Source organism: Amphibalanus amphitrite, unplaced genomic scaffold (genome assembly GCF_019059575.1).
Source record: "Amphibalanus amphitrite isolate SeventyFive unplaced genomic scaffold, NRLGWU_Aamphi_draft 000091F_arrow, whole genome shotgun sequence".
Taxonomy (NCBI): Eukaryota; Metazoa; Arthropoda; class Thecostraca; order Balanomorpha; family Balanidae; genus Amphibalanus; species Amphibalanus amphitrite.
The window spans coordinates 428,205-438,909 of NW_024881587.1; the positions used below are offsets into that span (position 1 = coordinate 428,205).

Below are 10,705 nucleotides of genomic sequence, written 5' to 3' on the forward strand. Positions count from 1 at the left end.
GCTAGAAGATGTGTATATTATGACAAGCGGCACAAATGACGCTACAATATGTGACTAAAGTACGCACACATATACGATACGACACAAAACACAAGCTTATGGTCAAGATGGTACGGTTGCATCACGTGAAAATGGGTTTTTCAAACAAGTCTGGTACTTGGTAGCATATAATTAATAGTGATTTGGCAGTTATCGCGAGACAAGGTAACACTAACCAACAATGACGGTGAACAGCTTAGGGCTATTTTTGCGGGAAATGTGAATTATTCCACAAGTTATTATCTATGTACAGCACTGAGAGCATTGTCCCGATGTGAAGATCATCCCGATAGCTACATCGAATATCCTTTGAGGAATCATAGTATGTAGGCACAAAAACTCATTTACCGCACCTTTCAAAGAAGCGGGAGAAAGTCCCCTATCCGTTCCAATGGCCCTGGAAATGCATCTCCCCTGGAAGAGGTCGGGTCGCCGCTCGGATACCGACCGCACCCGCATCATCACCCCTGCTAGCGGAGCTAGAGAGCCAGTCACCGGCACTGGGGTCCCGACTCCCAGCACTGCAGCCACAACCCTGATCACTGGTAATCACTGCCGCTACCAGCGGAACTCAGTTCCGGCGATCTTTGGTGAAATGACAATAATCAGACTGGTCATGATTGTATCACTAGTTTTCAAAATCACGATCAATGATCGAAGGCGGTCTCGACCATCGATTGTAAGGCTCAGCAATCACTTATGGGTATCATCTGAGGCAGATGGCAGATCACATTTGGACTGACTAAACATTCACAGTACGTTACCGCTCACAACCACTCTGCACACACCACACCACGCCAGACCTCTTCTCTTGAATGTCGTAAATAAATACGCGGGACTAGACTACCGATGACACGAAGCGAAATCTCCAAAGCAAACTATATCATATTCCCCGTCCCCGTCCTCCGAGCCCAGGCCACCCCGGTGCTGGACCCACCAGCACCTGACACGCCCCCCCCCCCCCGCCTACAGCAGAGTGACTGCCACGCTCTTTTTGCTGTTCTTCTCGGGCGGCTGCGGCGACGCGGCGCCGTTCGTCTCGCGACCGCTGGGACCCACCACGATCACCACCTTTTTCTCGCGCGGCGGCGCCCCGTCCGAGGACGAGGCGCCCCCGGCCGACTGACCGTTAGTTGCCGCGGGCGCCGGTGAGGGCGCCGCCGGCGGCGGCCGGTCGCGCCGCCAGCGCGCCAGCACCTTGTCCAGCTGGCCGATGAAGCGCTCCACGTCCGTCTCGGTGATGCCGATGGCGGCGGCGGCCGTCAGGTAGGCGTGAGGGTAGTGACTGTGGTGCGCGCCCCACCCTGCCGGCCGACACGGGGAGCGGTCACCGGCACCGCCGAGGATCGACCACGCAGTTCAGACACCACCGGTCGCGACAAAATGGAAATACATATGGACCATAGATGACAACAGAACAATACAAACGACCTATTGGCGATATGACATAACTCAAAATATGAAGCTTTCATATAGAATCTATGAATAAAAAATGTGGTAATATAACTGTTGATGAAGATATCACGAATTCGTGTAAGGAATATGTATTACATGCTGATTACGCATAGCAAACGCCACTCGTTCAGTAATCGATAGCGCACTGCTTAGCATTGCTTTAGCGAAAGTAGCATCTTGAACAGATCAGACCGTCCTCCCTCCAGATGCGTCCTCCCCCACCGCCTCACAGCCGCCTCACCTTCGAACTGGTGGCCGGCGATGACCTTGGTGTCGCCGGGGGCGATGACCCGAGTGCCGGACACGCAGCGCGTGTAGAGCATTGAGCCGATCTGGGTGAGCTCGGTCCGGTCACCGCCGCGCCCGGTCAGAGTCATACCTGCCGGGCACCGCCGGAGGGGCAGCCGAGTCAGTCAGACAGACGAGTCAGTCAGGAGGAAACAGCATACACAGGAAACCGGTAAAAAGTTACACAAAAACGGAGCAATCCGTTATTTCATCCCCGGACCAATCATTTTGGCTGCTCCGGGCGTGTCTATAAAATAGCCCCCTTCCCGACGACGGGCGCCGATTGAACATAGGCTCCCAATCTCCGCTCGGATTTGGGTTATTCTCTCATCGATGGAGATTGGGTTGTTCTCTCATCGATGGAGATTGGATTGTTTCTCACCGATGGAGATTGGGCTATTCTCTCAGCGATGGAGATTGGGTTGTTTTCTCACCGATGGAGATGGGGTTGTTTCTGGTGAGCAGCAGCCGCTCGCCGTGCCGCTCTGCCAGCTGCATCATGCGCTGCTGCAGCTCGGTGTACATCCGCTTCCGCTCCTGGAGGCGAGCCTTCCAGCCCTCGGCGCCCAGCGCCAGCAGGGTGATCAGCAGGTCCACCGAGGGCGCAGCGGACGCCCGACCTGCCGGGAGGGTACGAGCAGACGTCAGTCCCACTGGAGAGGGCGCTTCAGGCCTGTTTGGTTTTCTCTGAGGTCGCCAGAGTAGCCGTAGGCTGGGACGGGCCCACACATCCCACCGCTTGAAAGGAACTGGCTCGGAGGGGCGGGCTTTCAGTTAATTAAAATCAACTAATAAACGACTAAAAACCACAGGCGGAAGCTAACACAGAGTCCGACGCTTAAAGTATTGGAAACTTCTACTGAGAATACTGCATGCAATACAATACAGAAAACAGATATAGGCAGCCGCGACTCAACCATCCATTCACATGGCCGACTTAACTCCACTGTCCACGACAGTACCTGGGTAGTTTTTGCTGATGGAGTCGACCAGGGCCTTGTCGAAACCGGCGACGATGGCGCCGCCGACGGGCACCATGAAGTTTTTGTCGGTGCTCTGTACAACGACGTCCACCCGGCCGGTCCTGCGGGTCGCGACAGATTAATGTCACCGGGATGGAAGCGCATGTGATCAATACGATAACTGCGACCATGTTATATTTTGTAGCTTCATATAAACGGAAAATATTAGACGCCAGTATCTTCATTGTATAAACAGATAGTTGACAATGAATGCAGGGTCCTGAGTGACCACTATCCGAGTTTATCCAAGCATTGGCTGCCAGCGAGCCTCTGCCACATTTAGCCCGCGGTGCCGCGGCACTGACCTGGCCGCCTGCTGTATCTCGTGCATGCACTTTGAGCTCTGCACACCGTAGGCGTTGTTGATGACGTGCGGGATCGAGTGGTCTCGACACAGAGCCCCGAGCTCCTCCAGACGGTCGATGCCGCGCGGCGCGAAACAGCTGCAACGTGCCGCATGAGGGGTCAGCAGCTAACCGGTAAAACAAAGACAGCAAATAACACGACAACAAAAGCCAATATCACGTCATATGAGGGTCACGCTACCAGGAACTAAGCGTTCCATTTTGGACAGGTCGGAATCATCTTAGCACAGACAGGCGCTAATAAATCGAAGTGGACAGAACACCTGTGAGTACGTTTTCGAGTTGTTCCCAGGTGCAGCCGGCTCACCTGGTGGTGCTGAGGACACACAGAATGTTCTCGGCGCCCTTGGCCACGATGGCACGCTGTACGTCGTCGATACCCGTCCGCAGCTCGTCCCCGTCCAGCTCGTTCTCAATGACGATCGGCTCAAAACCTGCGCGAGCCAGAGCGTCACATGACGGGAATGTACTTTGTTAAGACATCAGACGCTGGACATAAAGATAAAATTATATTAGACAAATAACATAAAAAGCAATCGAATGACGACAATAAAATCAGAAGAGCATCCACATTGCTTCTAGTATTGACAAAGAAAACAGACATTGGTGCCCCGTGCTCCCCACCTAGATCTCCCTCTCCGATCTTCACAACCGCTCCTCCTCACTTGGGCCCGACCAGCTGACCCCCAGTATCAGCTGCCCTGCAGCCGACCCACCTTTCCAGCCAGCCTCGCGGCCGCCCCACCCTCCCATCTGCCCCGCGCCGGTCCCACCTGCCGTGACGATGGCTTTGAAGCAGCTCTTCTGGTCGATGCGCGGCCAGATGACGTACCGGGCGCGTGGCCGACTGTGGCGCAGCGTCAACAGGCACAGCGTCACCGTCATACCGGTGGCCATCGGCACCACGAAACAGGCGCGCGCCGTGCGCAGGCCTGGGGACCAGAGCGGGCAGAGGCGTCAGGTCACCGCCGGCCGGCAGGGCTCGCAGCACTCCACCTCAGTGCGGTATTACAAACAACGGTAACACAGGACAGCCGAGAACGGCTGCAGCATAGCATGCTGCTTCCAGCATTGGGACCGGCCACCATCGGACTAACAGTAATTGCCGCACCGGCACACACCTTCCGTTAACGATGTAGGTAGCATTGTAAATTGCAGCCTTTCCTACCCTGTGCTGCCTACCACACCCCGTGTACCGCTAGAATCGCCTCGCACTTTTCCTTCCGGCAGCTGCCAGCCTGTGTGTGCGACAAGAGCAATCCCGTCATTAGCCAGAGTGCAATGTGAAACACAGCGAGACACCTCACACCACATGTCAGCATTTTCCGCCCGATATGGCGGGAAGTGTTCCCAAGGAGGGACCCCAATCGCCCCGAATGTGTGCCGCAGTCCCCCCCCCCCCCCCCGAATGCACATGTGCCGCCGTAGGAACCCCCGGTCGCCGGTCGCCCCCAGTGAGGTCGCCCGCCGGTCACCTGCCGCCCGCAGAGCGTCCAGCGCCAGGTCGTTGGTGAGCCGATTGATGACGCTCGAGCCGGCCGCCTTGGGCTGCGGCTCAGTCAGGTCGCCCGACCGGCCGATGCCGTGACCCAGGTGGAAGTGGCGCCGCGACACCAGACCTGGGGGCGAGTTTTCCACGAGTAAGGATACACGTGTGTACATTACGCCGTATTACACAGCGCTGGCCGCTACAGACATGGCTACCGACTGCCAGCGTAGTGCGTACCTACATCGCGAAACCAATGCCGTTATCGTCCAAACGGTAAACACGCACGCATTTGAGTTTACTGCTCAAACCTGCGCACTCATCAGTGCAAACGGACGCTCGGCTCAGCCGACCACTGTAACCAGGCCAAGGTCCGCACCCCTACACTCGAACGTGCGTCAGCGAAAACGGCGAGTCGAACACAACAAACGAATCGTCTGGCAGCCGCGCCATCCACAAAGCCCGGCAGAACCCCGTCAGTGAGATTTAATGCGTACAGGACACGTTATTAACTCGTAGTGACTATCAACCAGGCGCGTATAGCTCATGATCAATGACTGCATATCGAAATGACTCATCAAATGAAACACCAACTCAAATAAACACTGCAGTCAGAATCTGATCGGTCCCACATCACCCTGTATCCCGGGATCTTAAACATAAATAACACATGTGTTCCCTTTCCCACCCCGTGCCACAGCACCCACTGCACAGCCCTGGTCTACTCTACAACTGCCGACTGACCTGATGCGAGTCGGGCCTCCCGCTCGCCGACGCCGCAGTTGGAGGGGAAGTTGTTCGAGTCCATCAGCGAGAGTTCGCCGAGGAAAGACTCGATCAGCTGCTCCGACCAGCCGTCGGCAGGCAGTTTCCGCTGTGAGCGGGCCGACCGGGCACGGTAAACCATCGGCCGCTGGGGGGGGGGGGGGGGGCCGAACAGTACCCACGGCCACCCATACCCGGGCCCGGAGAGGAAACACTGCAGTCTAGGAGTAAAACGCAGCCCAGAGCCCCGCCATCGTGGGAAATATGTTCAGTCATAGGTATAGTCGACTACAGAATGATGTTCCACTTTTCACAGGCAATTATTTGCCTGAAGTGGTAGGCTGTGGCACATCACACGGGCTGAGTTCACAAATTATAGCTTTGTCCCAATGCTCACAATCGACACGCTTAATTGCGTGATAAACGGCACAACTTAGCGCTCCGGTCAACTGATAGCTTCTGAGGAGTGCAACGTCATTCTGTAGTCGACTATACATACAATGCAAATCTAGCGGTCGATGAAATTAGCTGTAATGTAAGCAGCCGTTGCAAGGGGATCAACAAAATGGAAATGTGATGCATTACCTGTTCAAGAAGTATGCGAAACACTTTCGCTCTGCTATCTTGTGCATCATTTGCTGTTGTCAAAAATGCCCTAGGAACAAGTTTGGCTGCAGCATCTAAAGCTTCCGCATCCATTTTTCAATCGGCAAATTAATGATCACTGTAAAGCAAAATAAGCTTACAGGTTATTGCGGTTCTTTTAAACAGCAGTGTTGCCAATACAGGTAAGCACTGGTACGTGGCCCTCAGAGGCGCCGGTGTGGGGACTCTCACGAGTCGCCGATGTAGGCCCTGAAGATGCGCTGGTGTGGATCCCTTGGAGGTGGCGTGAGGGGCCTCGCAGGTGCCGTTGTGGGGGCTTTTAGAAACACTGGTGTGGGCCGTGGGGCTTTCATAGACGGGTGTGGAGCCATTGCAGCTGATCCCTCATTGGCCGTTACTAGGGCCCTCAGAGGCCGGCAAAGTCTCTCAGAAATCGGCATCGGGCCCTTTATTGAGATAAATGTGGCTACTTAGGAGCGCATAACGTGCTCGCACAAGCCCTGTGGTGTCCTTCCGAGTTGAAGTGCGACCAGAGGGTGGCAGGCTAATTGGTGGCAGACCCTCTGCCACCAATTGGCGCCGCACGGGTTCGAAGGAACCCAACCCTAAACCCGAGAACGGGCACGTAACCCCTCGCTCCCTGGCTATGCCACTGAATCCAAGTGATCAGGGACCCTGCAGGCAATCAGGGACCTCTCAGTAAACAGGGGCCACTCAGGTAACTGCAGGAGTCCGGAGTCCCTCAGATAACCAGGGGCCGGCAAGATCTCTCAGGTCCATTTTTGACAAGGCTGTTATTGATGTCAGTTGCGAGCCCTTTGCCCCCAGCTGAGGGCCCTTTCAAGCCTTTTGATTTTTGAGGGTCGTTTAACGTCTCTTGAGCTCCCTTTGAGGCTTCCTAAGGGTCCTTTGAGCAGTCAAGGGGCCTTTGAGGCTTTCTGAGGGTCTCTTGACATCAGCTAAGGACCGTTTGGGGCCTTCTGATGGCCATTAGACGCCAACTGAGGGCCCTCTCACCTCTGACACCAGCTAAGGGCCCGTTAAGTTTGACGCCAGCTCAGGGCCCTCTGACATCAGCTGGGGGGCCCTCTGACACTAGCTCAGGGCCCTTTGACACTCTTTAAGGCCTTCTGAAGTCTGTTTGACGCCAGCTGAGGGCCCTCCAACACTAGCTTGGGGCACTTTGACGCCAGCTAAGGAACCTTGAGGCTTGAAGGCCTTCGCAGGACCGTGTTACGCGAGCTCAGGACCCTCTGACATCAGCTGGGGGCCCTATGATGCCAGCTCAGGGCCTTTGACGCCCTTTAAGGCCTTCCGAGGTCCATTTGACATTAGCTGAGGGCCCTTTGACACCAGATGAGGGTCATTTGATGCTAATTGAGGGCCCTTCGAGACCATCTGAGGACCCTGTGACGCCATCCGAGGGCCCTTTGAGGCCTTTTGAGGGCCATTGAAATTTCACCACAATCGCCCTGACTGCACTACTGGGCATATCATGGACTCATATGGGCCTGTTGGGGAGCGAGCTGGGCCCTCATGGTCTTTTCAATCATTATTTCAGCTCATTTTTACAAGGTCTTCAACGGTCTAGGGATTAGGGGCCCCCAACTCGAATGGGGGGGGGGGCAGGTGCCCCCCTTGTGTGCGCCCTTGAAATGGACCATAAAACATATATCACATGACACTTTCGTATTGTGACCCTCAGTAACCTGACCTCTGTGACCTGACCTGGTATTAGTGACCTCAAATAGAAAAATATGTGTTTTACAGACAATTCCAAAAATAAATTTTTCAATAATATGCATTTTTACCCAATTTTACAACACAATTCAGTCATTTAATTCCTTTGCACTCTTTTAAAACTAAAGAAATTCAAAAAACAAAATCATGAAAAGAAAGAATACCTACATCTTTCTAAGGTAGAAAAGTGAGATAGGTAACACATAGGGGAGAGCGGGGCCAGTTGAAACACGGGGTCAGATGAAACATGGCTTTATTTTCAACAGTATGCAACATATGGCGTTGCCGACACCACTGCGCATCCGCGCTCGACCACTTCCTTTGTCAACGGCGTTTGGGCGGCAAACGGACGGTAATTTTGATTTGACACTTGTTTTTGTGTTTTTTAGGGGCGTTTGGGAGAAATCGTTTTTATGAATATTTTGTGATATCTCATATACCTTTGTTTGCTGAAAGAAGAACTCCTGGCTCCGGAATAACACCTTATTTGGCCCTTCATTCAGCATGATGCCATCCCTCCAGCTCGTTTGACATGTTCTTTACGGCGCGTGCGAGATGGCGGGAGCGGATGGGGTCAATTGAAACGCTTCTCTGAGGGTCAGTTGAAACAGGGCCACAGGCCGTTTCAATGGACCCCGGTGACCTTTGCAATGGTTATTGTTCAGGGTCTGTAAACATTAAAGGAAATAGTCCACCTTTGAAATGAGCTTTTAAACTGAAATAGTAGTTTAATAGAGCTCAATTTTTGACCCCTTTTTCTCCAGCCTTTTGCTTGAAAGCACACTATAGCCTGAGATATTTCTCATTTTCCTCATCCGCCCATTTTACCATAGTCTATGTACTTTATGTCACCTATTATGAGGAACTTTGCACTTTTAGCTTTCCAACGACCTATTGAATGTAGCATTTGGAAAATTAAACCGGACAAAATATCTCCTTAAGAAAGTGACCTTAAAGAGGAAAACATCCCATTGTTAAGGATAGGTGCAATTGACCCCATGGGCTGGTTCAATTGACCCTCGCATCGGGGTCATTTGAAACGGGCGTAGAGCTGTTTTATAAGCATGCGTTTGGCAGCAAAATATGTTTGAAACATAATTTTAAATATCTTAAAATAAAGCCAAAAGAGCATATTTTTTCATGGTCTTGTGCATTTTTCGATATGACAACTAGATCTCGCTGTGCATGTCAATATATAAAAAGTGGTTCAACTGGCCCCGCTCTCCCCTAGATACTTATGATACATTTTACACAAAACAAGATAAGTTACACCCGACCCAACCACTCGTTGAGTCGGTTAAGGTTATGTGGTGTATAAGTAGATTTAGGTTGTAGTTTAGGTTGTAGGGTACTATGTAGGTTGGTACTTGGTAAGTGTAGGTTGGTACTTGGTAGGTGTAGGTTGGTAGGTTGTAGGTTGGTAGGTTGTAGGTTGGTAGGTTGTAGGTTGGTAGGTTGCAGGTGTAGGTTGGTAGTTTGTAGGTGTAGGTTGTAGGTTAGTAGGTAAGGTTAGGTCAGGTTAGATTAGGTTTGTTTATTTCTGCTTGTATTGTACCTGATTTTTTAACATTAAATAATTGTATGAACAATTTTCTAGGTGCATGGTTTGTGTGGTTTTTATTCAATTTTGAGACCAGGGTGCAAAAGAGGGATTTGACCCACATTTTTTAAAATGCCTGTAAACGGCAAAAATTTGACATTTGAACTGACCTGTGACGTCATTGGTTAGACCAAGGTCAATGAAATTGGGTGACAAGGTAGTGCCCTGTTTGTGTTGGGGCTATCCACCAACGTTTACTGCTTGTCGCTATGTTGCATGGTTCTCTAGATCTTAGAGGGGGCCAAAATGGCTTCCCATCAAGATCAGGGCGCGCTCAGACTGCTGCTCGGCAGACCCCATCAGGGTGTGGGTTAAAATAATTATTCACTCATGCTCCTTGGAAAGGCACTATGTGATATCATCAAGGAGTCTTGGCATTAGTAGAGAAGACGTCACACAAAGGTTTTCCAACCGAGGAGACTGAGAGGCGCTGTAGGTTTGTAGGTTGTAGGTTGTAGGTTTTTAGGTTGTAGGTTGTAGTTTAGGTTAGGTCAGGTTAGGTTAGGTTTGTTTAGGTTTTCCTAGAAAGAAGCACCACCGGGCATGGCGCCTCTCTTTGGTTGGAAAACCGGTATATGTCAAGTTTACGTCCTAAGCACATATTGATATATTATCAATGATGATAGAATGCAAATAAATTATCATTGAAATGTGCTTAGGACGTAAACTTGACATTTACCGGAAAACCTTCGTGTGACCGGTGACGTCTGTTCTACTAATACCGGAGTCTTAACTCTTTCTGGACCCACTGATATCAATTTTGTGGAATCATCAACTGCAAAGCTTGTCATTCAAAAAATAATAATCATAACAAATCGCTGTTCTAGCAAATATTCCTTATACCCTTTTTCTATCACACACCACAGTCCACACCTCAACCTCCTCCACTCTCGCAAAGTATGTAACTCAAATGCAAGAGGGCCAGGCGAGACTCAAATCACGCGTGAAGCATATCGTTCATAAGGTTGTAATTTCATTGGATTCTAACAAACAAAAGTCCTTATTAGCATCCTTTCGCTTCATATGTTGCGCATCTAGGACATTGAAAAATCAAGACAAAATAGGATCAACTGGACCATCATTTTGATGACGTCAGTAGTTTATCACGCTTGGAAGCAACTTGGAAGAGCGTTTATGAAAAATATTTGCCTATTATAAAAGAATTAGCAATCCCCATATTTTGTAATAACTGTTCGTCATTTTTCATCAAAATATATCTCGTTTAATGCAATATTTTTTCTTACTTGTCTTTTATTAGGAGGGAAGCATGACGCAATAGAAAACACATTAAGCATAATTCCTTTACGAATTCGATATCCTTGATATCAAGGTTTTATAT

At 50.9% G+C, this 10,705-nt stretch overlaps 1 protein-coding gene across 3 annotated transcripts; it reads right to left on the bottom strand.

Annotated features, from left to right (window-relative positions):
• Positions 1 to 10,327, bottom strand: LOC122380091 (O-phosphoseryl-tRNA(Sec) selenium transferase-like). 3 transcript variants are annotated; one of them, XM_043362910.1, is made up of 11 exons: positions 10,270 to 10,327; positions 6,006 to 6,146; positions 5,400 to 5,529; positions 4,645 to 4,788; positions 3,943 to 4,101; positions 3,477 to 3,603; positions 3,110 to 3,247; positions 2,745 to 2,866; positions 2,217 to 2,402; positions 1,736 to 1,873; positions 1 to 1,343 (listed from the first exon to the last, which is right to left on the bottom strand). In XM_043362910.1, the coding sequence occupies exons 2-11, from the start codon at positions 6,117 to 6,119 to the stop codon at positions 1,006 to 1,008; spliced, it is 1,596 nt and encodes a 531-aa protein (XP_043218845.1). In that variant the 5' UTR covers positions 6,120 to 6,146; positions 10,270 to 10,327; the 3' UTR covers positions 1 to 1,005. The 3 variants fall into 3 exon arrangements, with proteins under 3 accessions (XP_043218845.1, XP_043218847.1, XP_043218846.1); XM_043362912.1 differs by having other exon boundaries at positions 6,006 to 6,144; positions 10,228 to 10,294; XM_043362911.1 differs by lacking the exon at positions 10,270 to 10,327 and adding an exon at positions 10,210 to 10,265 and having other exon boundaries at positions 6,006 to 6,144.
• Positions 10,328 to 10,705: the final 378 nt, after the last annotated feature.